At 58.9% G+C, this 26,475-nt stretch overlaps 11 protein-coding genes across 11 annotated transcripts; 9 read left to right on the top strand and 2 right to left on the bottom strand.

The window, feature by feature from the left end:
- Positions 1–4,274: 4,274 nt before the first annotated feature.
- On the top strand, positions 4,275–4,913 carry B0H64DRAFT_373219 (uncharacterized protein; the record flags this gene model as incomplete). Its single annotated transcript, XM_062802275.1, has 1 exon — positions 4,275–4,913. The coding sequence occupies one exon, from the start codon at positions 4,275–4,277 to the stop codon at positions 4,911–4,913; it is 639 nt and encodes a 212-aa protein (XP_062661458.1).
- A 2,953-nt stretch (positions 4,914–7,866) lies between these two features.
- Positions 7,867–8,566, top strand: B0H64DRAFT_134666 (uncharacterized protein). The gene is made up of 2 exons (XM_062798185.1): positions 7,867–8,342; positions 8,451–8,566. Exon 1 carries the CDS (start codon positions 8,014–8,016, stop codon positions 8,320–8,322), a length of 309 nt encoding a protein of 102 aa, XP_062661459.1. The 5' UTR covers positions 7,867–8,013; the 3' UTR covers positions 8,323–8,342; positions 8,451–8,566.
- B0H64DRAFT_134603 (uncharacterized protein) lies at positions 8,567–9,639 on the top strand. Its single transcript, XM_062798184.1, has 2 exons — positions 8,567–8,949; positions 9,055–9,639. The coding sequence occupies exons 1-2, from the start codon at positions 8,677–8,679 to the stop codon at positions 9,523–9,525; spliced, it is 744 nt and encodes a 247-aa protein (XP_062661460.1). The 5' UTR covers positions 8,567–8,676; the 3' UTR covers positions 9,526–9,639.
- A 590-nt stretch (positions 9,640–10,229) lies between these two features.
- Positions 10,230–11,225, top strand: B0H64DRAFT_373221 (uncharacterized protein; the record flags this gene model as incomplete). The annotated part of the gene is made up of 1 exon (XM_062802276.1): positions 10,230–11,225. The coding sequence occupies one exon, from the start codon at positions 10,230–10,232 to the stop codon at positions 11,223–11,225; it is 996 nt and encodes a 331-aa protein (XP_062661461.1).
- A 293-nt stretch (positions 11,226–11,518) lies between these two features.
- On the top strand, positions 11,519–12,325 carry B0H64DRAFT_393453 (uncharacterized protein). The gene has a single exon (XM_062803642.1). It carries the CDS (start codon positions 11,742–11,744, stop codon positions 12,144–12,146), a length of 405 nt encoding a protein of 134 aa, XP_062661462.1. The 5' UTR covers positions 11,519–11,741; the 3' UTR covers positions 12,147–12,325.
- An 855-nt stretch (positions 12,326–13,180) lies between these two features.
- B0H64DRAFT_393455 (Smg-4/UPF3 family-domain-containing protein) lies at positions 13,181–15,956 on the bottom strand. The gene is made up of 2 exons (XM_062803643.1): positions 15,367–15,956; positions 13,181–15,306 (listed from the first exon to the last, which is right to left on the bottom strand). The coding sequence occupies exons 1-2, from the start codon at positions 15,603–15,605 to the stop codon at positions 13,521–13,523; spliced, it is 2,025 nt and encodes a 674-aa protein (XP_062661463.1). The 5' UTR covers positions 15,606–15,956; the 3' UTR covers positions 13,181–13,520.
- A 169-nt stretch (positions 15,957–16,125) lies between these two features.
- Positions 16,126–17,967, top strand: B0H64DRAFT_393456 (Metallo-dependent phosphatase-like protein). Its single transcript, XM_062803644.1, has 3 exons — positions 16,126–17,081; positions 17,160–17,589; positions 17,720–17,967. The coding sequence occupies exons 1-3, from the start codon at positions 16,486–16,488 to the stop codon at positions 17,933–17,935; spliced, it is 1,242 nt and encodes a 413-aa protein (XP_062661464.1). The 5' UTR covers positions 16,126–16,485; the 3' UTR covers positions 17,936–17,967.
- Positions 17,968–18,423: 456 nt separating this feature from the next.
- B0H64DRAFT_134691 (threonine synthase) lies at positions 18,424–20,608 on the bottom strand. The gene is made up of 3 exons (XM_062798186.1): positions 20,258–20,608; positions 19,573–20,151; positions 18,424–19,515 (listed from the first exon to the last, which is right to left on the bottom strand). The coding sequence occupies exons 1-3, from the start codon at positions 20,345–20,347 to the stop codon at positions 18,538–18,540; spliced, it is 1,647 nt and encodes a 548-aa protein (XP_062661465.1). The 5' UTR covers positions 20,348–20,608; the 3' UTR covers positions 18,424–18,537.
- A 1,188-nt stretch (positions 20,609–21,796) lies between these two features.
- Positions 21,797–22,976, top strand: B0H64DRAFT_134695 (uncharacterized protein). The gene has a single exon (XM_062798187.1). It carries the CDS (start codon positions 21,933–21,935, stop codon positions 22,869–22,871), a length of 939 nt encoding a protein of 312 aa, XP_062661466.1. The 5' UTR covers positions 21,797–21,932; the 3' UTR covers positions 22,872–22,976.
- On the top strand, positions 22,977–25,632 carry B0H64DRAFT_134700 (uncharacterized protein). The gene is made up of 2 exons (XM_062798188.1): positions 22,977–24,887; positions 25,033–25,632. The coding sequence occupies exons 1-2, from the start codon at positions 23,081–23,083 to the stop codon at positions 25,443–25,445; spliced, it is 2,220 nt and encodes a 739-aa protein (XP_062661467.1). The 5' UTR covers positions 22,977–23,080; the 3' UTR covers positions 25,446–25,632.
- On the top strand, positions 25,208–26,080 carry B0H64DRAFT_393463 (uncharacterized protein). The gene has a single exon (XM_062803645.1). The coding sequence runs from the start codon at positions 25,467–25,469 to the stop codon at positions 25,992–25,994; it is 528 nt and encodes a 175-aa protein (XP_062661468.1). The 5' UTR covers positions 25,208–25,466; the 3' UTR covers positions 25,995–26,080.
- The last annotated feature ends 395 nt before the right edge of the window (positions 26,081–26,475 follow it).

Here is a 26,475-nt window from a genome sequence, read left to right on the forward strand (position 1 = left end):
ACCATCTACAAAACTATTTACAAGATGGGCGGGCCGCTGAACTATCCAGCGGACGACGACAACGTCTCTCCGATCCGTGTGATCAAGTGCAGTGATCCGGCGCTCCTCGACAATAACATGGAGTGGGAAATTGCTGCGCACATCCATGGTACTTCCGTTGAGTTTGGGGTCTCCATCGGGCAGCAGCCCTGTCGGAGCAGGGATTTCACCGTGATTAAAGTCCGACGATAGTCGGACGCACATGCCATCGTGTCAGGGAGACCACCATCTGTCAACCAAGGCGTTGGAAAAAGGGAGGCGGGGTGTGTTGTTCATGGTGGTTACGCGTCGAGGCTGGCAACTGGGGTTCGATGCCGGGAGGGAGGTCGGAAAGGCTCAGGGCCATGTTAGAGTCAGGCTCCGGGGCGGGGAGGGGAGGGGAGGGGGATACGGTCATTTCCGATGTCCAGTAGGACGATTCTTGTGCCAGCGACACACATATCGCGTAAGTTAGGTGGGGAAGGGGTTATCTAGACTGTTCTCATAGACGATAAGACGACACCGCCAAAGCTCGGGCAACGGTGAATACAAGCCGTGGCAACATGCTGTTCCGCTTTCCAGGGTCTTGACTCCGTTCAGCTCACATGTAACAACAACCGTGAGGAGGGACTTGCGGCGTCCTCCAAAGCACGGAGTAGCGGGTGACTCAATGGGCCAACCTCTGGCTCCCCAACCCGCGAGTCAAGGGTTGGAGGCGGGGGGGGGGGGGGGGGGGGGGGGGGGGGCTTGCAATCTGTCCAGCTCAGACATGCTACATACCTGCCTGGCGTGGACCGACCCGCCGAGGCTCGTTCGGGTACCGCGTCGAGCCGCCTAGCCGTGCTGCCTACACACACATCTGACAGGTGCTTAACAAAAGAACTGGCGGGCGACCGTCGGCAACTCCCCCCTCACCCGAACAGAAACAGAAACCTCCCATCGAGGTGAAGGGGTCTGCAACGGAACGAGGTCCGTTGCCGGCCGCGAAGAGCCTGGCCTGGCGAGCATGCCTACCGACGCAGCGCCAGGGTTGGCCGAGAGAGGGATACCACCAGCCAGCGAGCGAGGAGTGAGTTGGGAGTTGGCTCCCTTACCACCCGCGTCCCAATGCACACCACGCCGTCAAGAAGAACAAGACGGTGGGCAAGGGGAAGGGTAGCACGATGGGGTGGGGACTGCTCGCTCCCGCTCAGGCTGCTGCTGCTGGGCCCACGCCACGCCCCGGCAAACTAGGTAGCTAGGCATGACGGGTGGGCGGTTGCCTTGCGCGTTGACCATCTGCTCGCGCAGAGGAGTGGAGGCGGGGGATGGGGATGGGGATGGGGATGGAATGGGGGTGTGGTATGCCCTCGGGGATTCCACACTCCCCTCCAGAGTGGTTAATGGACCGGATGTCGTTTGTTTCCGTACCCCCCTTAGCGTTCCTGGCCGTTGCGGACGGGGTGTGGAAAAGGGCCGGCCAGACCAGGCAACGAGGAGGTGCACCGGGTGCGTGGCGGGTGCGGGTCACAGTTGTCATGCTCTAGGGTGACGGAGGCAATGGGATGGTCTGGGACTCGGGCGGTATGTGCTAAGAGGAGCTTGAGGAGGGACCATCGGCGTGGCTAGTCTGGTGCGGCAGGCCCTGTGTACGGCAGGATTCATCGACGGGGCCGAAGCCGCTGGTGATCAGTTGGAGTGTCTAGTTTCCCGAGCCTGGCATAACTCTGGGCGACGGTTTCCACGCAGCCGAGCTAGCTGGTGCCATTGATCCATCCACTCCCGCCCCCCTCCTCCTGGCCCCTACTCCGACGTTCCGCCTTGCGGGGGAAGACGGAACGGCAAGCAAGAAACTGAAAACCGAAAAAGTCGCCTGACGTCAAGGAGCAAGGCTGGGTGCGATTCCACGCCTGTCCGGTCCGGCACGACATGCCAGACGACAAACGGTCGGGGAGCAACGGGACAGAAACCGGGCAGCTGTCGATCAGGGCTCGTCGTTTTGGCAACTCAACGTCGTGAGGTCCACTTCAGGAGTCACAAGGCCCAGGCACTGGTATGGAAAGAATACCGGGGAGTCTAAGAGAACAGAAGAGAAGAGAAGAGAAGAGAGGGGCTGTGCACGGTGAGATCGGTCAACGGGATCAGAGACCAGTGAGCGTCTTCGGGTCGTAAACAACGACCGAATTGTCGGGGTCCTGAAACAATTCCTGCCCATGGAGAAACGACGTCACCCGTGGCAGGGAGGAAGGAGACGGAGACGGAGACGGCGGGAGCACGTGCGGAAACCGATGAGGCGGCCTCTTCTTTTTTCTCTGATTCCCTGCTGGGCTGAGGATATGTGTGGCAGCGGCACGGCAGGACTCTAGAGGTCTGCCGGACGTTGTGGGCATACGCAGCCTTGTCGGATGAACCAAGGAAAAGGAGCGTGAACAAAGGAAATAGGCCCAATACGTTAACGTCCAGCCGCGGCTGAGGCTGAGCATGTCAAGCTCTGAACCAAAGCCTCGCGCCGAGTCCATGCCCCCCTTCACCCAACCCCCCAACCCCAAATCCTCCCGGCGGCACAATCAATGTCTGCATCCATGCCGTCCGGACGCAGTAAAGCAAATCTGTTGAGTAGGAATGCCTACTGCATGATCTCTCTTCTTTTTCGGACTGTGACCCCGGCGGGATGGAAGAAGACAAAGAAAGCCGCGCTCAAGAAATGGCGTATTGCCGGATCGGGGGGCGCTGACACACCAGCGGCCGACAAGGAAAGCCGCAAGGCAGGATTCCTTCAGAGCAGAAGTCCGAGAAAGCAGAGGAAAGGAAGCAACAGTGGGGCACATTGCTCAAGAAAAAAGAGTCTGGACACTGACCCCTGACCCCTGACCCCCCTGTCTTTTTGCTTGACCCCAGAGCCCATGACCCCTGACTCCTTGATCCCCCTTGGCGGTGCACAGAGCAGGCCTCCCCATCCAATCCGAACTCAGACTGCCGAGTTTGAACCGTTGTCGGCGTCTGGCTGGCGAATGGACCGCACTCAGGCTTGTGGAGCTTTGTCAAGGGGGGTCCAGGGCGTGATTGGGGTTACTGTGTTAAGCATTTCCCTTTCAAGGGATGGTGGACTGGTTTGCCGCGCCCTCCCCACTCCGTCAAGCGCACAGCCGCCATCTCCCTCCCTCCCTCTTCCTCGTTACACCTACCCTATCAGCGCCGTTACACCGTGAGACCGTCTCCGGAGGACAACCGGCTGCTCTCTGTAGTCAGTTAGGGCTCTGCCACTCCGTTGCCCATACACTACAGACACAGTACGCTACAATATCGGGCTAAGCTCACTCGATGGCACCCTAAGATGCTTGAGACACACACACACACCCATTCTCTCTCTCTCTCTCCTCGCTTGACTGTGCCGTACCCGCGGCCTCCCATGCGACCTCACCCCGGAAACACTCGTAAGGCCCGCGCACCACGGGGCGATGGTTGGGATGCCATGGAGGGAGAACTTCACCTCCGTCACTAGGATGCCCGAGTTAACCCTCATAACTTGGGCTTACTCTACCAGCCCGGTTTTCGCAGCAGGCACCGACATAGCGGACGTTGTCGTCCTTTCCTTCCGAAAACTGGGGCAGCCAGGGGGTGGGTGGTGTCTGTCTAGTAGCGGCCGCTCGGGCTGCGTCTAGGACTGAGGTTGTGTCCCTCTCATGACTAACTCTGTCCTTCCGGCTTCCTCAGGTTGAGAAATCTCGAATTCAACCTGGCGTGGCCGTGCTAGTGCACCCCACGTGGTTGAAGTATTCTGCGCCGTCGTTACACGCACACGCTGGCTGTCCCCCGCGGGTTTCTGTACCCACGCTCCCGTCGATGAGAAGTCTCGTCATAACTCGTGCCTGGGTACCTTGCTTGGATCAAGCCTCTCCCGGCCGCTTGAACCAAACCCCGGTCTACTTCCAATGTGTTAATGGTCACCTCCCTACATCATATGCAAAGCTGCTGCAGGCACACTGGGATCCCCCCCCACACTTCAACCTCTCCACTCAGCCTTACCAGGCCTCCTGCGACTGCTCTTCTGTCTACTTAATACCCCAGGCATTCCCCTTGTCTCTCCATATCTCTCCTCTCATTATACAACTTGCAACATACACACACACACATACGCCCACATACACACACGAGCACACACACCACACACACCACACACGCAAACACCAACAGCCGCCGAGACACCACCGAAGCCATCGCCAGTACCCTAAGCAACCACTGACCCCGGCACTGACGAGCACCTGGTACGCCTTCACATGACTGGCCGCTCCCGCCGAGTCTACTTCGAAGACGAGATCCGGGAAACGGAAACGCAGACGCGGCGCACCAGAGGCCACAGCCAGAGCCGCCGGCGAAGCCTCAGCGCGGACAGGGTCCACAGCATCTACGACGACGCCGACATGCAGGGCCGCGAGCGTGTAGTCGGGCGTGAGGCCTACGAGCAGCTGCTGAGGGAGAACCAGTACCTCACCATCGAGCTCCGCGATCTCGAGTCCACGCGGGTGTGGGCCGACCAGCTCCGGCGCGAGAACGCGGAGCTCCAGCGGGAGAACCGCGAGCTGCGCCGGTCCAGCGACTACACATCGGACAACGAGGCCCGCAAGGACTCCAAGCTGCGCAAGAAGTACGCCAAGCTCGAGGTCGAGGTCAGCGAGCTCAAGACGAAGCTGGCCGAGTGGAAGAGCAAGGCGACCAACTGGCGCAAGCTCTACGAGGACGTCAAGAGCGTCTACGAGGAGACCAAGCGGCGCGAGGAGGACGTCCAGCGCCGCGTGCAGATCATGCGCCAGAACATCACCCTCGTCGAGGCCGCCAGGGACCGTCTCGAGCAGGAGAACGCCACGCTCCGGCGAGGCCGCGAGCTCGAGGAGCGCCTCCGCCGCCGGCACTACTGAGTACTACACACGCACACCAATGCCGTTCATCATGGTCAGCCTCTCTCTTTGGACCAGAACAACATCGCGACCCTCGCCTGGTCCCGTCTGACCCTGGAGCAACCCAAGCTCCCACTCTGGGGTTGAGAACGAGCAGCACGACGGCAGTAGCAACAACAAAAAGAAAAAAGAAAAAAAAACATTTCTTTCCTCTTCACGGCTTGTACGAGTTACGCACAAAATACCAGCATACGGATACGGCGTTTGGACACCATCACCATCACATCACCATCATCACATCACCATCACCAAAAAAAGCCCCTTTCTAATCGAGATTCTATCATCATTTCCTTTGTCTCGCCCTGGTGTCCGCAAACGATTAGACACCAGACTCGGGACCATCTGTATATCACTTCAACTTTCACTTCACGGCATGGGCACGGTTGGGGGGATTCCCAAGGGGAGGGGGTTCCGGATTCGATCTTGGGAAGCAAACAGCATCGGCGAATGCTTGGGGGGTTCAGCGATACCACTGGGAGTTCTTGGGATAGAATACTGGGATATGGGCGGTACTCTGCTTTGGCTTGGAATCCTTAGGTGTATTTTCTTTACTTTACTTTACGTTACCGGCGCACGCCACCATTCATATCAGCAACAAAGCATTTCCATCAAACAACATTCACTAAGACAACCGGGACTGTGACCAGGGGCTCCCAGACACTTGGAAACACACCCATCCGCTGAGACATAAAAGAAACCGACACAAACCCAACAAAGCAGAACCCAAAAAACAAATACCCGCCGCCAACCCCCATTCCATTCCATTCCATTCCATTTCCATTTCCATCACCAAGCCCGCCATGCTCCCTCACAATCCCCACCCAACACGACGACGTTGCCGCCCCTTTGCGGCATTTCCGTCTGTCCGCACAGAATGGAATATGCACACGTCCGAAACCGACGACCCGCCCAACACCAATCCTCTCGCCAGGATCTCAAAGGGCAGAACAGGGCAGGCCGCCGCAGGACAGGTATCCCTCACCACGTGCATGCAAGTCATCCAACCTGCTGCTGCTGCTGCTGCTGCTTTTTCCGGTCGGACTAGGGGCCAGGGACCAGGGGGTATGTGGTGCGCACATACATACATACATACATACATACATACGCACAACACAGACACATATGCGGGCGGTGCTGCTGCTGCAGGGCCCCGGTCTATACATTACATGGCATAGTACATATGTACCTTGGGTAGGGAGTATGTACAGCGGTGCAACGCCGGGGAAGGGCAACTCAGCAGCAGCCTTGCCACTACCTGCTGCTTACACCACTTGCCGAGGTCCCCAATCTCCGGGGTTGGTTTTTGTTGGCGAGAAGAGCGGCGGCTGGTGGCAAATACAAATTAAGTAAATAAATAAATAAAAATAAGGTGATTACGGAATGCGGCGGGTATCGGATCCTTCCTTTACTCCAGTGCATCGCCCCTGTTGACATATGACATATGATACACGTGTGCGTTTGCAGGCTGGTTGGCTTGCCTACTTTGCTTGGTTACTTGGTTGCTTGGTCAGAGCCTGATCCGCCGTGGCTGTCGTAAGTGATGAGGGGGTGAAAAAAAAGGCGCGCGCAATGCAATGCAATGCCATAGGTGGTGGCCTTTGTTCCTTCGCCGAGCGATGACGACGCATCTGGCATCGGTCTACGTCCCCGTTTCATGTTTCGGTGGCAAGTACGAAGTAGGTCTGTTTGGGTGGTGTGTGCGTGTGCCGCCGTGTAAGTCGGGCTTCGTCCTGTTTGGGCAACTTGAATCCCGCCCACAGCTGTTTCTCTCCTTGGCGGGTAACGAGGTACCTAGTTAAAGCGGGGCCAGGCGTGCGGTCCGGCTCTGCCTGTTCTCTTTCCTGCCTTCTCCCGCGGTGTGGAATCAGCTTGGCGGCCTGGCTCAGGTGAGCGGAAGCGAAATTGATCGGTTTGGCGATTCTCCCTTCCTTTCCTGGTTGTTGGCCCGAGTTGTGTGGCCTTGGATCGCCGACGAGTTGGATGCAGAGTTCTTGTGCTAGGTTGGTTGGTTTGAGAAACCCACTGCCTCCTGTTGCCTTGCCAGCTCTCCAGCCCCGCCTTATCTTGCCTAACTGTGTGTGTGTGTGTGTGTGTGTGTGTGTATGTGTGTTGTGCACACTTGTCGGCAGTGTCTCGTGACCTAACCGAGTAGCCGTTCCGAGCCCCGGTTGTCTGGGTTTTTGTCTTGGGTTCACCGTGGCCCACGGCACTGTCTTGGTTCACCTTGCTCCACGGCATGGCTTTCTCGTCCACTCGATGAGATATGCTCCGCCGCAGCATCGGCCCCTGGCGTTCTCGACCCTGGACGGTATGACGACAGATGGCCGCGGGTCTTGGCGATGAGCGAAGCAGGGGCGCAGGGGTTGCCTTCACCCCGGCGCGTGTCAAACCGTTGCTTTGGCGCTCTCCGGCGCCGGGTTTAAGGATCCCCCCCAATGGCGACGGCACCGAACCGGCAGTGGTGCGCGCACTTTGCGCACTGAATGCGCCGCTGCGCAGTCTCTGGACAGGCCCTTGGCGACGAAGCTTGGCGGAGGGATGCCCGTTTCCGTATGCCAAGACACACGCCCTCTCGGAATTGCCCCTCCCACTCCCCTCCGGTCTCCCCCGCAGTCACGGGTTATGGTGTTGAGGGGTGGTGGGTGGTGTCGGAGGGTGTTGCTTCATCACGGGAAATTCTCGCCTTCATCAACCGAGCAACCGGGCCGCCTGCCGCCCCGTCCTCGGCCTCCCACCTCCGTTATCGAGACATTGCCATTGTCCAATAATGCCAGCCGGGTAAAGGAAGATGCTCCCAAGGCTCTGCATCCTGTCGGTGCGGTGCCGTCGCCCCTCCATGAGTGCGCAAGAGCGGACGGCGGGCAAGTCTCCCGGCTGCCTGCCGTGCTGCCGTCGCGGGACTGATCTGCCCCTCCACACCAAACTCAAATGCTCATCTGAGCACAACCTCGGGGAGGTAAAGTGCCTGCAGCTGCCCCGCAGTCTCGAGGTTGATGCCTGACTGGGCGACCGCGACGGGGTGACTGCCCGTATCCCCCCCCGCAGGTAGCGCTAACCCACAATGATCGTCTGCGACGGCGGCGAACAAGCAAAGCCGGCAGCTCCCCGAACTTGGCTCCCTCGATTTTGCTGTGGGTTGGCCGGTTTCGTGACTCAACCGGTCGGCGCTCCCCTCGTGAGTGGACCGATGGACGAGACTGTCTGCGCATCGCGGCCGAGCATGGTGGATCCCATGGCGGGCAACCCCACCGGCCCGTGGTGCAGAATGCCGCCATGCTTCGAGTTTCTCGGCGAAGGTGGTGGGTTTGAGTGGCCCCGACTCCAGTTTGTCTTGTCCACAGTGGAGAAGTTGGGGATGCTTGTGTGGTAGGGCTGGACCCGCAATCGTAGGTTCGTCCCATTCCATTCTCGATGTTGCCTGTTTGGATGAATAGGTACCGGGCCTCACCTCGTCCACTGACACGCGCTTTGAATAACCGCCATGATTTGCAGCAGCAGGGCATTCAAGAAGCTTGCCCGGATCCAGATGGCGTGATTTCTCGCATCAGGTGGACCGCGCATCAAGGCAGCAGCAGCCAGATCGGTTTACCAGATCACCGGCACCACTGCTGTCGAAGTCTCACGAAGCTGCGAGAACATGACGGACGGCTTGCACCATCTCTCCAACTAGTTTCAGGTGTGGCGGCTTGGGAGTGTCGATATCAAAACAGGGTGTGTTTTGGCTATGGAGGGCCTCACCGGCAAGACCACTAAAAATGCGGGAAGGATGGGGTGGACGACAAGACTGCAACCGCCGTCTTTGTGGTGGTGGTGTGGTGGACGAGATCCGATGAATGGTCGGGAACCCACACCAGAGACGCGCTTCGGTCCTTGCCTGAAGAGCCAGGACTTCGAAGACGGTCGGCATCGGGTAAGCCCCCTTGGGTACCTCAATTTGGACAGACGCAGAGCAGAGCAGGGAGTGACTCACCGGCCCGCGACCGCCAACAAGCGCCAGGTGAGCAGTTCAGGACACGTTTATTCGTTCGACTGTGGGACCCCGTTTCGGGATTTGCAAACCACGCTTTGATGTGGTCGTCTAGAATCTGATGTGGTTGTCTAGATTCAATTACTGTGTACCATCGAGCATTGCTGGCAGCAACCTTCCAGGTTGTCTGCCACTTTGTCAACTTGTTGCGGATGGCGACGGGCGGGAACGTCGGGAAACAGAAAGAACTGTCGTACAACCCTGGGCCATTCTTCCCAAGACAGCGAGGTGCTGCCGAGACCGCAAGGGTGCAATTTCCACACAACCCAGTTTTTACGGCAAAACACAAATTTTTCGGTGGAAGGAGGCATCCGGATGGAATCTTGGCATTGTGTGTGGGGCTCCCGCCCAGAATCCCCGAGGACGCCTTGTGAAAGCCAGAGGCGCCAGGTGTTGAGGGGGGTGCCAGTGTGTGCAGCACTGCCGCAGTCGTCCGCTCTTTCTCTCTGCTCGAGGGGACGCGTATGGCAGCTGCCAGAATTGACGGGAGTTCCAGGCCTCAGGTCCTCGGTGAGCCTTGCGGCGGCCGGGGTGCCTAGAGTATGACTCCAATTGCTCTCCGCGTGCCTGTGGACGCATCTCGCTCGCCCGTTCATGTTTCCATCCCGGAAGGCTTGATATCTTGACACCCCCCCCCCTTCTGGGCCCTGTCCCCTCCCCCCTTCCCTCTCCGGCGTTCTCACATTCTCTCTGGCGGCCGCTTTTTTTTTTGCATTGCCCTCCTCGCATTGTTGCGAAGGCAGCAGCCGCATCCTCCAAGCCCCCGAGCAGTCCTTGGATCAAATACGTACTTGTAATAAAGCTGGTGGTTGTCCAACGATCCGACAGTCGGTCTGCCTTTCTGCTCCTTTATATTCTTCATTCCCCCCGACTTCCGGATTTCGCACCGGGCATTCCATTCCAGCTGCACTCTCCCAAACAAGCGAAATTCGTTCCCCGCCCAAGGGTGATACCAACCTTGTTTCTCTTTCTACCCATACGATTGACGCCCAACCCGAAACCACTTAGCATTCCTCGCCCAGCCTTGCTTCCCCGTCCTTCCGCCCCCTGTCGCTCCCGGCTGCAGCCCAATTTTACCCCTTGGCCCAGCCCGCACAAGTTTTTTTCTCACTTATATACCCTCCCTGCCAGTCGGGCACCTGTGCAGCGCGCTCCTCACACCCACTGTCAAATCAGCACACAACACATCTTTCCAGCTGCTTTAGCCTACATCCAGTCCCAGCCTCGCGCATCGACAGCGCTCTGCCGACATGAGCAGCAGGAGCGTCAAATTCCGGCGGGCCTCGCCCAACGGTTACGACCACCAACGGAGTGACTCCGGGTTCAGCGACTGCGAGAGCCGCGCCTCGAACCCCGAGCACGACTACCTGACCCCCGGCTTCGAGGACCACGGCCTCTACAGCATCCGCCAGGCCCTCGACACGGCCCGCCAGGAGAGCGAGAAATGGCGCGCCCGCGCCGAGGAGGCCGAGGAGAAGCTCAAAGAGGTCCGCAACGACTTCGAGCAGACCAAGGCGCACATGCGCGCATTGACCAACGAGATTGAAATCGCCAACCAGGCCAAGGATGCCCTCACCAAGACCAACAAGGAGCTCGTCGAGCAGAACGCACAGCTCCAGGAGACGGTCAAGGACCTGAAGAAGGCCAACCGCAAGAGCAGCGGCACCTCTTCGCCCTCGGCCTCCAGCGCCACCGCCTCCGAATCCTCCGACGAGAAGAAGGTGCGCCGCAGTTCCAGCAAGCGCCGCAAGGACCCGTCCTCGAGAGCCGACAAGGAGAAGGAGCGCGACCGAGAGCGCGATAAGGAACGGGACAAGGAGCGCGACCGCGAGCGGCGCAAGGAAAGCCAGCGCGCCCACCAGGAGGAGACGGATCGCCTGCGCAAGCGCTTTGACACGCGCGGCGACGAGAGCGACGCCAAGAGCAGTACCACGGCCACCAAGAGCCAGCGCGGCCGCCACGAGAGCAGCTACATTGAGCCCCTCGGCCTCGGCGCCCCGAGGCCACAGGCCCCGGTCCCCGCTTCGCCGTCACGCCCTTACGCAGCGTACCCGGCTTCCACCGCGCCAACCACCTACTCGGCCACTCCTGCATACTCCAGCATCCGCGAGTCCTACACCGGGACCACACCGCGGTCGCTCCACCCCGCCGTCTACGTCGCGGATGATTACACCTCTTTCGCGGCAGACGACGAGGACGCCGCCTACGCCCACCCGCACCCCCGGTCTACGCGCCACGCGAGGTAAAGCACTCGCAACCGACGACCCAGCACGCGACAAAAGCGGCGGCAAACCTCACCTTCGGTTGGTCCCGGCCTTGCATTCCTCTCAATGAGGCGCCGATTGGCGGTACCTGCACCAGACACAGCTCCCTCCTGCAGCCCTGCGATGGGCTGCTGCGAAGCGTGGCAGATTTGACCAATTCCCGCCAATTCCGGTTTGCTTCCCATCGGGCCGCGCTTTTTTTCTTGTTTCGTCGCTGCCCAACGGAGCCCCACATTCATCCGGAACCCCAACGTCACATCACACATTACCACACACCCACACCACACCACACAAAAAATGGAAACCCCCCGAGCGGCCTCCCCCTTTTTTTTTTCGGGACAAATTCAACCAACCCGACTGGGGATGGCGCTTAGTTCTGCGCCGCATTCAGCTGGCCGTCAGCCACAACCCTTCTGAGCCAAAATCGGCAGATCGCGCCTCGCTGGGCTGAGCTAAGCGGACACCGTTCCCTGCTCCACTTTCGGGGCGGGAACGTCCATGTTTTTGGCGTCGGCGCGGCTCGGGAGAGCCCCACCGACTCCATCCGGCGGGTGTGGCCGCACCCCGCAGTTTCCACAACGTGGGTTCCGAGTCCACCTCGCTGCAGGTTTCATCATCGGCATTGTTCTCTTTTGTCACATGTCGTTTTCTTGCTCTTGGTTACTCTTTGTTTTTCTCTTCTTGGATGTTTCTTCCTGCATATACCCCCTTTGTTGTTGTTGTTTATTGTGTTGTATCAACCACAATTACGTTTTGGCATGTACGGTGGAGAAGACGGGACGAAAGGGATGGAATCGGTTCAACATCATCGGGTCTGGGCAAGGCATTGATGGATGGATCACACGCAGGGGCGGGGGAAACGGTATCATTTTTTTTGGGTTGCATCGAATAGACCTTAGATAGACTTTTCCTTATCTTGTCTTGTCTTGTCTTGTCCCCACGGCAACGGCTTGCGTTTTGTACGACAATCAACATTGTTCTGTTATGTATCATGCCGCTGGCATTGGGCGGGTTGGAACATGGGACTGGGATCATAGATGCGACCACGACTCGCAGGAGTTGAAATGCACTTTTGAAAGCAACCAGATCCAATTCGATGCCATCCGTGTTGATGCCGTGTTCCCGAAAGATGGGGCGTGGCGTCCTTGCCCTCCTCGCCGCTGACATTGCCATGTGGATGGATGATCATGTCGAGCTGTGCCCCTGGGTTAATCAATGCTATTGCGGGCGTTTTAAAGCACAACCTCCTCTTCACACGCCAGAGTTTGCATCCTCACACCCCCCGCATTTTCCGGGGCTATATCCCACTCATCTTGATCATAACTAAACCAAGGATGTCCCTGATAAGTCTCCGTGTTCCTCCCGAATTCATGCCCCCGGATCGGCCTCGCCGAGATGGAATGAACTCGACGTAAGCGGAAACCCCGAACGGAGTATCAACACCAATCATCCATGTAGACAAACACTCCCCTGCCAGGGAGCTAACTACTAGCACATGTATTGCACGGAGAAAGAGCGACTGAAAATAAACTAACCCATCGGATCCAACCACTCCCCCCCAAAACACAGCACAACACCCCGAACGCCCCTCCTCCACCTCCCAACCCAGCCATCGCTCCCCAAGCCCGGCATCACCGCACGGCGTCAGGGAGCAAGCAGGGTTCCTCATCTCAGTCGCGAAGGAGAAAAAAAAAAAAGAACCGACATATATGTGGAGACCCGAGTTACTCGTCGGGCGCCACACACGAGGGAAATTCCTCCATCCGGGCACAAGGATTTCGGAGTTCAGCCTCGCCGTGCGTGCAAGCGCCCAATATTTCCCCCTCGTCCCGTCTCGTCTCGTCTCGTCTTGGTGCTAGTTAGTGGCTGATACCAGAGCTATTTTGCGGCAGAGAAGCAGCCAACTGACTACCAGGCATGGGCATGATGTGACAGGGAGGTGCTCTCCTCAGGTTGGAGCTGGTGTCTCCTCGGGTACTTCCTCACACCCCAGGCCATGCGTGGAAACACACTTGTTATGTAAGATGAAGGGAGGCGGGCAACTCAGTGAAGGGTGTATTATTAGCTCAGCTTGGTGAGCTACCTAGTGAGAGAGTGCCCTCGCACGCAAATCAAATCGCTCGTTCTCCATACATCCAGATGGACGAATAATTGCCGCAAACGCAAAATCACGCGTCAAACCATGACAAGTTCTAACCCACGGTTCATGACAAGTCCCAACCCACACCGTGCGTAGTGTAGATCCCAACGGGGGGGGACACGACCACCCCCCTCCCCTCAACCAGTCGCCGGCGGCGCGGTAGACACACCCCCTCCTCCATCACCCTTTTTCGCGCCGCCCTCCTTGGCGTCCTTGTCCCCCCTCCCCCTCCCACCGCGCCTCCTCCCTCCCCGCTTGCCATGCTCCCCGCCCGCCTTCTCCGTTGCGGGTCCGGTGGAAACCGGGGTCGCGGGCGCCGAAGTCTGCTCTGCGGGCGGAGCGGCCTGGGTCTTGGTCGCAGCCGGGGCAGGAGGCGGCGCAGGGGCAGATGAAGGGGGGTTGTTCTTCCCCTGGGCGGGGCCGGATCCCGCACCCGGTCCCGGCCCCTTCTTGCCCATCTCCTTCCGCTCCAGGACCTGCACTGTGGCCTGTGCAACCGACACGGGACTGGCAGCCATGGCCTTGACGAGGCCGCTGGGCTCGGCGAAATCGACGTAGGCGAACCCCTTCTTGCGGTCCATCTCTACGTTTGTTACGGTGCCGAATACCTGTAGGCTCTCCCTGAGCAGGGCGTCGGTGACGCCCTGGGAATGGTTGGCGTGCTTGATGAAGGCGCGAGTGGCGCCTGAGGTTGGTGTAGCCGGGGCATTGGCTTTTTTGGAAGCCCCGGTTTGTTTTTGGGATGCAGACTTGGGCCCCGAAGGAGGATTTACTGTCGCCGCCTGAGAAGATGGTGTTGTCTTGGAAGGTCCCGCGGGGGGAGGCGCTGCGGCGGGTTGTGGAGACGAAGCTTGCTGGGAATCCTTCCTTTTCAACACCGCGATAGGCGTCTTTGCTGGTGTTGGGGCCGGAGTTTCCGCAGCTTTCCCGCCACCGCATTCCCCTTTACCCTTTGTGCCGTCCTCACCAGCACCACGCTTTCTATTCCGAGACCTGTTTGAAGTGGACGGTTGCGTCTTTGACGAAGCAGGCGATGCCAAAGGCTCGGTCGGAGTAGGAGGTGGTGCGGGCTCGGGAGCGGCCTGCGGGCCTGGTTTTGTATTCTCTTTCGTAGTCGCGGTCTTTGCCTCCGAATCTGCCTTGGCGGCTTCTTGCCGGGCTTTGCGATGTGCGTTACCCGGACTAAGGCCTAGATCACGTTGCAAAATCCGCGCCGCAGCTGCTATTCCCGCTCGACGGCTCTTGGGCGGCGGTTCCTGGCCACCGGGCTGCGAGCCGGATGAAGGCGTCGGTTTCATCTGAGCAGCGACGGCTTTTGCAGCCTCGGCAGCGGCTTCCGCAGCGGCGGCGGCTTTCTTGGTGAGGATCTTAACAGATTCTCTTGGTCTCTCCGCCCCCTTTTCCGCCCCCTTCTCCTTCTCAGCCCTGCCATCCCGAGATCTCTTTTTGGGCTCTTCGGATGGCGCAGCGGTGGCCTTGCCCTTCGTTCCTTGCGAGTCCTGGCGCGCATGTTTTGCGCTTTTCGCAGCCGCCACCTCCTTGGCCCTAGCCGCCTTCTTCTCTTTGAGATACTCGACCAATGGTGTTGTTGTGGTCTTCTCCGTCTTGCCGAGTTCTTCCGCGGCTTGATCACCCTCCAGAGCCTCCTTCTGCGCATCGGGGTTCGCCAAGGCCTCGAGGAATCCCATAAACTCTGGATCTTGGTCTATGGTGCCTTGTCGCCCGTCGACGCGCTTCTTCTCGCCGGGCGTCTTCTTGTACGCGGCAAATTCGATGGTAGGTGGCGCCACCAGGGCGACGTCATTGTAGGTCTCCTTGGCGTCCTCCCATGTTGCCGACTGCACGTGCTGCACGAGCGCTGGCAACTCGTCTCTCCGAGTCACGTGCAGATATGCGCGCGAGGGCTGTGATGGTTTTGACGGACTATGGGGAATGTGAGTTAGTAGTGGAAAGAAGACGAGAGACAATATGGGTCCGACTAACTGTTGCGATACTTTCCCGGGCCAGTACGAGAACCAGTCGACCTTGCCTCGCCCGGCTCTCCATTCGTCTCCCAAGATGGTGATGAATTCCTCCTCGGTCATTGCCGGTGGCAAACGCCTGATGACGACCTTCTCGCCCTGTGCTGGCGCCTTCGTCCTTGCAGCTTTCGGCGTATCGGCGGAGGATTGACCACCTACTACGCCATTCGTCTTCCTGGAGAGCAGCTGGGGGGTCGTCATGTCGGTGTCGAGTCCCGCTCTGCAGCTCTGTGTGTTTGATTTGGTTGGTTCTGTATATCGTCGGTCGGAAACGCCGACGGCTACGCCGGAGTTTTGGGTTGTGTGGCGTGAAGTTGCCGACCCTCTCTCAATCGAGTCGTCGTCCTGGAAATTGGCGGGGTCGGAAACTGGGTGAAGCGGTTTCGACAATGCTGCCTTTGTTCCGCTTTCGAATGATTGCTCTTTTATTACCGTGTAGGAATGAAATCTCCGTTTGCGGGTGGGATAGCGAGAGTTTGGTAATGGTAGAGTACTAGAGTGAACGGGCCGGGGGAAATGATGAGTGCAAGAGCATGCAGCACGTCAAGTCATCCAAGCTCCGAGAGAGGACTCGACGCGAAGAATGCGATAAGGCTGTGGGGCGGTCTTATCGAACCCACGAGCCGCCCGCAATGCTTGGCATGACCCAAAGCACGAGGCGATGGAGAGGGGTCTCGAACCGCTGTTAAGGCGCATAAATCTCGGCTCAAACATACGAATGCACTGCTGCACCCTCCCTACCCAAGACTACCTTAGATCTGCTGCTGATGATTTCCGAATTGTTTATCGCTGTGTAAAATATTAGAGATTCAAAAGACGGAAAATACCAGAAACGAGCGGCATTTCTCTTCTATATATTTTCCTCCAAAATATTAATCGAGCGATCAATCCGTCAAGTCCCGCTTGCACTCCACCAACCCCTCGTCTCGTCGTCGTTGTCCTTGAATCTCGAAAGACCCGCACGCACCACCTACCCTCCCCCCACCTCCACAGTACCTACCGAACTCCCACCCCCCCCCTTCCCTCGAACCACGACCGCAGGCGCACCAACAATACCGCCTCCCTCCACCACACCAGCGCCATGGCCACCGTACCAAAGCCAGGTCCGGCAAACCTCCGGCCGGGCGCCGGGCTGGACGAGTGGCTCGAGGAGGCCAAGCAATGCCACTACCTGCCCGAGCACGTCATGAAGCAGCTTTGCGAGATGGTCAAGGAGGTTCTGATGGAGGAGTCCAACATCCAGCCCGTCGTCACCCCCGTCACAATATGCGGCGACATCCACGGCCAGTTCTACGACCTGCTGGAACTGTTCCGCGTGGCCGGCGGCATGCCCGGCGAGTCGAACGTGCAGGCGCCCATGACGAGCACAACCGTGATCACATCCGACGACATCGAGCCGCCGACGGAAATCACGGACCCGAAGCTGAAAGGCAAAGTCAAAAACGCGGGGGCGGCAGGGGAGGACGATGCTGGCAAGGATGGCGGCGGCGGCGGCGGCGGCGACGGCGACGGCGACGACACCATTGCAGAGCCACAAGAGGAAACTACACACACAGCGCCGCCCGCCGATGCCGGCGTGCAATCGGCCGACACCCGCTTCGTCTTCCTCGGCGACTTTGTCGACCGGGGCTACTTCAGCTTGGAGACGTTTACACTCCTCATGTGTCTGAAAGCAAAGTGAGGGACTTCATATCCACGGCTCCTGCTTGGCAGTGGCTTCGTCGATGGGTTTCCCCCCTACTAACACCTGCCTAGATACCCGGACAGGATAGTTCTCGTCCGCGGCAACCACGAGTCGCGCCAAATAACACAGGTGTACGGCTTTTACGAGGAATGCCAGCAAAAGTACGGGAACGCGTCGGTGTGGAAGGCGTGCTGCCAGGTATTCGACTTTTTGGTGCTGGCGGCCATCGTGGACGGGACGGTGCTGTGCGTGCACGGGGGCCTGAGCCCCGAGATCCGCACCATCGACCAGATCCGCGTGGTGGCGCGCGCCCAGGAGATCCCGCACGAGGGCGCCTTCTGCGACCTGGTCTGGAGCGACCCGGAGGACATCGAGACGTGGGCCATCAGCCCGCGCGGCGCCGGCTGGCTGTTCGGCCACAAGGTCGCCACCGAGTTCAACCACGTCAACGGGCTGCAGACCATCGCCCGCGCCCACCAGCTCGTGAACGAGGGGTACAAGGTGAGGCTTTTCCCCCCTTTTACATTCCCGACCCAGCCCTTGCAAGCACCCACCCCCCCCCCCCTCCCCCTCCCCAAAACACCCTCCACCCCTCCCAACAATAAAACCAAAAAGACTAACGCCATCACAGTTCCACTTCCCCGAAAAGTCGGTCGTGACCGTCTGGTCCGCCCCCAACTACTGCTACCGCTGCGGCAACGTGGCCTCCATCATGACAGTCCCGTCGACGGCCGACAGCAACAGCCCGCTCGACGCCGGCACGCGCTTCTCCATATTCTCGGCCGTGCCCGACGACCAGCGCCACATCCCCGGCGGGCGGCGCGGGGCGGGCGACTACTTTTTGTAGTTTGGGAGGGGGGGGGCTGCGTACTTACTTCTGTGGCGGGGGGGGGGCTGTCTTTTGTTTTTTTTTGTTACTGCGGGCATGGATGGTTCGGTTGGTGGTATAGGGGTTGATGGCGGGGGAGGGGAAAGAAAGAGACGGCTGGTCGGATGGGTAGACCTCGCGCGGTTGTTTTGTCGTTGTTCCGATGGGTTGTTGTTGTATATTATGCATGGCTTCGAATGAGGAATGAGCGGCAGGCATTCTGATACCCCCTTACATCGTCCTTCGACACGGTTGTTATCTCGCTGAGGGCTGTTTGATGGCAACAAGGTATCATCAATAAATGAAATCGCTCGCGACGCAGCTCGATACACCAAACAAATTGAGCTAAGCATCGAAATTTTGAATTTTTTTACCTGTATATGTCGCGCGCCGTCTATGTATCAACTCATCAGCCCATTCTTGGAGCACCTCTAGAGTGTTTATGCAAAAGCCCCTGCACCACGGATCGACCCAGAGAGATAGGTATCATGATCCGTCCATCCATCCTCCCCGCCCCCTTGCTACCTCCACCAACCAACCCCCATCATACACACATTACCCTTCCCCGCCAAAAGGCCCCATTACCTCTTCCCCTTCAGCTCCTCCTCGACCTCCTCCTTCACCAGCTCCCGCACGGCCTTCCAGTCGTTCTCGACGTCCCTGACCCTCTTCTCCTTCTTGTCGAGGCCGACAAACTCGGGGGGCAGGACCTTGGAGTCGAACTCGAAGCCGACCTCGTCCTTGAGGGCGAGGGTGACGGCGCCGGCGAACTTGGCCGGGTGGGCGGTGGAGAGGGAGATGAGGGGGGCGCCGGGGGCGGCGCGGGCGGCGGAGCGCTTGGCGGCCTCGACGCCGACGGCGGTGTGGGGGTCGAGCACGTAGGCGACGTCCTTGTACAGGGCGCGGATGGTGTCGAGGGTCTCCTGGTCGCTGACGCGCTCGCTCTCAAAGGTGCGGCGGGCCGTCTCGAGCACGTCCTTGTAGACGGGCCCGAAGCCGCCCTTGTTCTTGAGGTCGGCCAGCCACGACGACACCTCCTGGCCGGCCTGCTTCTTGTTCCACTCGTCGTCCATGCCCGCGCTCGACGCGAACTCGTAGGCGAGGAACCACAGCAGGCGCTCAAAGTTGGACGACACCAGGATGTCCATGGCAGGCGAGAGGGTTTCCTTGACGCCGTCCTCGTGGGCCTTGACACCGTCGGATTCCAGGCCGCCCTCGGCCGCCGAGCCGTAACTGGCCTGCTTCTCGTAGCGGCCCGTCTTCCAGAAGCGGTCGAGGATGTCGTTCTCGTTGGTCGCGATGACGAACTTGTCGACGGGCAGCCCCATGCGGTGGGCAAAGTAGCCGGCCAGGATGTCGCCAAAGTTGCCCGAGGGGACCGAGTAGCGGACCTTGTCGCCGATCTTGAAGGAATCCGGCCGTTGGCGGGCCAGGGAGAAGTACGAGTAGAAGTAGTAGACAATCTGGGCCAGGATGCGGGCCCAGTTGATCGAGTTGACGGCGCCGAGCTTGTGCGTCGAGTTGATGTCGGGATCGGCAAAGAGGGCTTTGACAATATCCTTGACGGGGCGTAAGCATTACTATATCCTCAAGACGGAGGGAGGTAGGGTACCGACCTGGCAGTTGTCAAAGTTGCCCGTCACGGCCAGGTTGTGGACGTTGGCGTCCAGCACGGTGGTCATTTGAAGCTCCTGAATCGGGCTCACACGGCCCTTGGGGTGGAGCATGAAAACTGAAACATCCTTCTTTCCCCTCAGGCCGTAAATGGCGGCCGAGCCCGTGTCACCGCTTGTTGCGCCCACCACCGTGAGGTGATACCTGTCCCGCCCCGTCTTCCCCTCGTTCCGGCGCACCAAGAAGTACTCGAACAGATTCCCGAGGAACTGAAGGGCCACGTCCTTGAAGGCAAAGGTCGGCCCGTGGAAGAGTTCCAACAGGTGGATGTTGTCCTGGAGTGGGAGTAGGGGGGTGACGTCGTCGGCGCGGAAGGTTGAGTAACTGCGGCGGATGATGTCCTTGAGATCCTCGGCGGGGATCTCGGAGGGAGAGACGTAGAGGGACAGGACCTCATAGGCGAGGTCAACGAAGGAGAGGTCCTTCCAGGACTCCCATTGCGACGCGGTGGGGACCTGTTCGGGGATGTAGAGGCCGCCATCGGAGGCGAGACCCTTCAGGACGACATCCTCAAAAGAGAGCTGGTGTGTGGTTTAGACCGTCAGCGACGACATCCTCTCGGGCGATAAACGGCGCGGCGCGGCGCGGCGCAACGTGCCGGGTCAGGAGAGAAGGGGGAAGACCTACACCGCTGTCATCGCCCCGTGTGCTCAGATAGCGCTGCGACTGGGTGTGCGTCGGGGCGGGGGACCCGTTGGGAACAGCGCCGTTGGACATGGTGGCGCGAATATGGTGTATCGAGGATGGTGATAGGGCGGCCGGTGGTTGCGGGTTGTGGTTGGACCCAACTGCTCGGTGATGGGTGGACAACAACAAACAGAAAACGAAAAAGACGGCCGAAGAAGGAAGAAGGGGGAGTCAGAGGCTGAACGGAAAGCGGTGCCGAGCATCGGCGAGCGGGGCCGCAAAAAGCTGCTCGAGTTTTGCCCCGCACTGACACGGCGCCAACCAGACTGCGGGGGAATGAACAGGGCCCTGTTTTCCACTCAGGCTTGTGTCAGTCCATCCCGTCAATGGACAGGGGCCAAGGGAGCCAAAAAGCGCCTCAACCCATCAAAATTGACGCAATTGATGCATATGTTGACCTCGAACGGCTTCACCCATCCGGGAACCGGTGACCCCGAAAAGGGACGAAATCCCGTGATGCATTCCCCCGCCACCCCGAGGCTCCCGTTCAGGGCGTAACTATACTAAACCGCTTGGAGAAGCATGGTTTGGTATTAGCCATGGTCAGGTGTCATGGCGTCGGATTCCAGCAGCGCTGCTGGTCCGGAACCTGTCCGGGTATTCCATACACACTGTCTGTCTGCATCCCGAGAGCAAGAAACTGTGGGCCATGTCGCAGGTGATGGTTGTACCAGGGAATCTCGCGAACCCAAGATAACGTTATCCCCTTCCGCTGCAAAGGAATGTTCTGGCGTGCCGTCGGAGCCGTGGTTCGGGAGGCAGCATGCGTACCCGACCGCACATCAACCACAGCGTCTCGATAAGTACCTAGGTTTGGAGCAGGCAGCTGACACACCCAAGCGGTCCGAGATCGACCTGTTGCTCGGGGCAGGGAGACCACCGGGCCTGTAACGAGGCCGAGTTCCAAACCATGAACATCAAGCTCATTCGTGTACTGAGTAGGCTCGAGCTTGGGAGGCTTGTTGCCGCCGCCGTTCTCGAGAGTGAAGATGGAACAAGAGCAGTTGAACAAAGGTCTTTGTCACCGGCTCGATAATAATAAGCAATTGGGTGGGATCGCGGCAGTTCCGGAGGAATGGGATGGAGCGTGCGTCACGGCGCAAAGTTTCGGAATGTCACTGGACTCTTGGTGGCCCATTACCCAAGACTCGGAGAGAAAACGGCCATGGCCCGCGTCGGCGTCGGAGACTTGCACCAACAAGTGGGAGGAGTTTGTGGTGTGCAATGTGCAGGCAGGCATGCAAAAAAAGTTCAGTGTGGAGTTCTTTGCTCGAGATTGGTTCGCCCCATGCTGGAGGAGCACTGAGGAGACGCGGGGCTAAAGCGGGATGTGGGACTGCCCAGGCCGAAACAAACGTGTTGGCCAATAGCAATACATGGCCGTGCACCCCATGTGCCGCGAGTGGCAGGCGCGGGCCCAGTGTGCTTTCCTCTTCGAAATCGACAAACACTGTGAACGTGAGCTCATCAAAACCATCCACACTCCACGTTCTTCATTGATGAATCCCACCAATTCAACATGATGTTTGCAGGTGGTCGTTGACAACGGGCTGGGGGATAGTGCGCTGGATAAACTAGTGTTCGAGAGTCTCATATTCCACGGCGTCAATGCTCAATGGTTTGTTTGAGGCTCTTACATACAATCTTTCTCGAGTGGAGCATCTCAACGGTTCCACCTAATCAAGAAGGACCCCGCGGATCTGGACCGTTGACTTCCTACTTTAGCTCTGTGATTCAACAACCTGAGGAACTCACTAGCGGGAGTTGTTCATGCTTCGCATATAAACGGAGGTGGATTCCATGCTGTTCACTCTCCATTCGTACGCGTGTCCTACGAATATCTCTGACTCGAACCTTGCTCGCAAAGGAGGAGGCCATGCATCGGGCGTGTTTGATCAATGCGATCGTCGCTAAGAGATCATCATCGCCCTGGTGGTGGCCACCTCGATGGGCTCAGACGGGGACCTACCTAGCCCCGCCATTGGCAATTGGGGAAGTCGGTTCAGCGCCCGGGTGCCCCTCCCTCGGTGCCTTTTTTTCCCTTTTCTGTTTATTTCCATTTTCTTCATCGTCAACGCCCACCTTGCCCGCCATCATCTTCTTTGTTCTAGCTCAGCAAGCACGCTCAGGCCCAGGTCCACGTGGGCAATTCGGCACCTGCACCACGGTCCCTCTCCCACTCTCCCTTGCATCGCGCGTGCAAAAGGGCAGCCGACTGACGCCATTACCGTTCCACAGCTGTCTTATCAGCCGCCCAGCAGTTGCACTGTGTGGTTTTATTAAGAGCAGACAGCCAATTCGATCCAGCTCGCTTCACATAAAACAGGGATCAGCGATAAGGCTGCTGTGCTGCTTGTGCTGCGGGCTGCAGACTGCAGTGCTGTGTTGCTTTGCTGCTCCCCCTCACTCCTCCTCGACTCTGGGGACCAATACATTTCCTCCCTCCTCTCGATCCCGATCAACACTGGGAATTGACAAAGACCCCCATCCCCTCTTTGGGACTTCTTCAACAGACAGGGCCCAGATTATCTACTCTCCCATCCCGAAATATTGATTCCCACCTTATTTCATCTTAAGCCGTACCCATATTATTGTGTCGATCCCGAGATCCTCCTCTCCCATCTCTACCCGTCCTTTGATCGAACCTCGGAATCCCCTCGAGTCCCCGGTCCCCAATCCAGTCGCGTCTTACCTTCGTGTCGATGCTGGCCCATCCCCCTCCGTAAAAAAGAAAAACGACCACAACGCCCGTGAACCACCATCATGGCGACCATTGCTTTATCTCGACCCGTTGCACCACATCGCCCCTCCTCTTTAACCTCGACCATCACCCTCGACACCCACCCTTCGCAATGCCCCGTTCCCGTGCCCAACAAGCACATCCCCGTGTGCCCTCCAGGACCCATTCCCCAGGAGGAGCCCACCACGCCGCCGCCGTCCCCGATTAAAGAGGAGGACCAGCTGGCCCGCTCACTATTGTACCCCCCGGACAAGTACCCGCGAGTGGACATGGGCCGTCTATCTCTCTACAAGGTCGACGCCGACGGCGTAGCTGCCGCTCTGGACCATGTCGCCCGCCAGCCGCTCCCGGAACCCTCCCAGGTCTTCCCTTGGCTACACGGCCTCCACCCGTCCAACGCCATCCAGCAAGCCTTCTTCATGGCCCGGAAGCGCGCCCTGCGGAGGACACCCCCGTGCCTCCGCGGCATCACCGTGGTCAAGGCCGACGGAGATCTCAACGTCTCCCGGCTAAAGGGCGCCATCTCGCCGGACGAGTTCCTGCAATTAGGGGGACCCATCTCCGAGTTCATCGACGCCGATCCCAGGGAGGGCTTCTCGGTGCGCAACTTTCAGATCCAGGCGGCCAAGTCGGCCATGACCTCGGACATCATCGTCTACGGGAACGACAACGTGGCGGTGCGGAAGCTGGGTTGGGACGTCGCTGCCGCCCAGCAGAGGTGGCGGGACCGGCACGACGCCATGCGGCACCACCTGCCGCGGTACAACACTTTCATCTGCGTCAGCCCCTTCGCCGAGTTCGAGGAGAAACACCCCGAGATCGTGTCGGTCAACTCGGAGGGGCTGCTCACGGGGACCGTGCTCGACTTCTTCCACCAGGAGCGGCGCGAGATGTACGAGATGACGCGGGCGTCCGAGATCTCGCACAACGTGTGGCTGGGGCCAACGCCCGACGCCGGGTCAGAGGAGGAACAGTTCTACGACGTCCTAATCGAGTGCAACGACCTGGGCCGGCTGAACCCGACCGCGCTGCAAACCATCGCCGAGGGCCCGGACGACGAGACCAAGCAGTACCACCTGGACTTCCCCTCCTCCGGCAGCATCCTCGCACCGACCTGGTCGCACGCCGAGGCCGACGGCATCCTCGACACCTGCACCTGGCTCTACCACCTCGCCCACGGCACCCGGCCCCCAACAACCACAACAACCACCACCACCACGCCACAACCGCCCTCATCCCCCTCCCCCTCCCCCTCCGACCTTATGAGCACACCCACACCAACACCCACCCCACGCCCCCGCAAAATCCTCCTCCACTGCAACGACGGCTACACCGAATCCACCCTCCTCGCCGTCGCCTACCACTCCCTCGCCACCGGCCAGCCCGTCCCGCAGGCCTGGCTGGACCTGCACACCGCCCGCCAGCGCAACCTGTTCGCCTACCCCTCGGACGTCGGCCTGTTGGGCGCCATCGCGCCGCGGCTGCTGGCTGCTTCTCCTGTGATAGGAGCGTCGTCCTTGGAAGGAGTTGTGGGGGAAGGGGGGGTGATGGGGCAGGTGGAGGAGCCGCGGTGGTGGGCGGGGTTTGACGGGTCGTTTCCGAGCCGCGTGCTGGGGTACATGTATCTGGGGAACTTGGGGCATGCGAATAACCCCGATCTGTTGCGGGCGCTGGGGGTGGGGCAGATTCTGAGCGTGGGCGAGACAGCCATGTGGCGGGATGGGGAGCTGGAGGCGTGGGGGGAGGGGAATGTGTGTCTGGTTAAAGGGGTGCAGGATAATGGGATCGATCCGTTGACGGAGGAGTTTGGGAGGTGTTTGGAGTTTATTGGTGAGTTTTGTTTTGCTTCTCTGTTGATATCCCCCTTTCTCCTTTTCTTGTGTTTATTACACACCTCCGTCCCCCTCCCCACCCCTTAACCCCCTTTCCAAGCGAGACACAAAACATAAACAACAACACTAACACCCCAAAACAGACCGCGGCCGCCGCAACGGCACCGCAACGCTCGTGCACTGCCGCGTCGGCGTCTCCCGCAGCGCCACCATCTGCATCGCCGAGGTGATGCGCAGCCGGCGCATGTCGTTCCCGCGCGCCTACTGCTTCGTGCGCGCCCGCCGCCTCAACGTCATCATCCAGCCCCACCTGCGCTTCGCCTACGAGCTGCTCAAGTGGGAGGAGCTTTTGCGCAGCGGCGGCGGCGGTGGTGGTGGTGGTGGTGGTGGTGGTGGTAGCGGTGGTAGTAGTGACGGTGATGGTGGTGGTAGTGATGGTGACGGAGAAGGGGGATTCGACGCCGCCGACTACGCCGATGGCGGCTTCAAGCGCGAGCTGGAGTGGGGCGAGATCGCCCGCGAGATCGCCCTCATGAATAAGCCTTATGCTCGATGAGCTGGCTGGCTGGCTGTCTGGATGAGCAAAAAGGGGGTGGGCACCTCCCCCGGTGGGAGTGCTTTCCTTCTTCCACTCCTACTTTATCTAGCCTCTGGCTCACTCACCTTGCCTGTTTGTCAAGACGACACACTCCCCTTTCTTTCCTTTCCCTACGACATTCCATATACTGTTTTAGTTACGCAAGCAATCTCCGGCTTCCTTATTTCTTTGTTTCTGTTGGGGCTCGATCTTCGAATTATTAGCCTTTATCCTTTGGCGGAATGTTCTTATAGGTATGATATGGCATTGGATATGCGGATGGGCGGTTGTTACGATTTGAAGGGTTTGATTCGGTTGATGACCTGGCGTCCAAGGCTTGTTTCTCAGTGCGCTATGCGTTTGTTTGCTTTCTGTTTACTTCTCGGTCTTCTCTTGGATATGGGCGGGCTGGGGAGGCTCTGGATGGGATTGTGGGCCAACCACGGAAAACGAGGTTATTTTGTGAAATTGAAGCACGCCTTGTTCTTGTGTCTCGTTGATGTGTTCGGTATAACGAATGGGTGTTGATTCTTATCCTCATTGTTTTCTAGGTATCAAAGCGGGGCGACGGTGAAGCATTCAAATGAATTCATCCATCCCAGCTGCCTTCGAAATGTCGCCCTGGCGTCCCCTACGTGATTTCTGCCATGTATGAGATCGAAAAGTGACGAGACAACAAAATGATTGCAATCCCGAGGCAACCCTACCATGAACATCGATTTTACCGCCACAAGACCCCCGTGGCCCTGGTTACCTTGTCACTCGAGTTGTTGATCACTCTAGCAATGGCAACGACTGCTCTTCGAAAAGTGACTAGTATTAATATTCCGCTCTCAACTCGGACCCTTGACGAAAATACAAATATCGGCCAAGGCAGAAACCAAACGCCAAACGCTATGCACTGGGAGAGTCCCCGTTCCAGTTCCAGTTGCCCATAGCCCTGACTCCCGAGGTACCCATGACGCTCGCCCATCCACCCATACTCCGTAAAATCAAGACCTATATAACC

This window comes from Chaetomium fimeti, assembly GCF_033439085.1.
Source record: "Chaetomium fimeti strain CBS 168.71 chromosome Unknown B0H64scaffold_3, whole genome shotgun sequence".
NCBI classification, from domain to species: domain Eukaryota; kingdom Fungi; phylum Ascomycota; class Sordariomycetes; order Sordariales; family Chaetomiaceae; genus Chaetomium; species Chaetomium fimeti.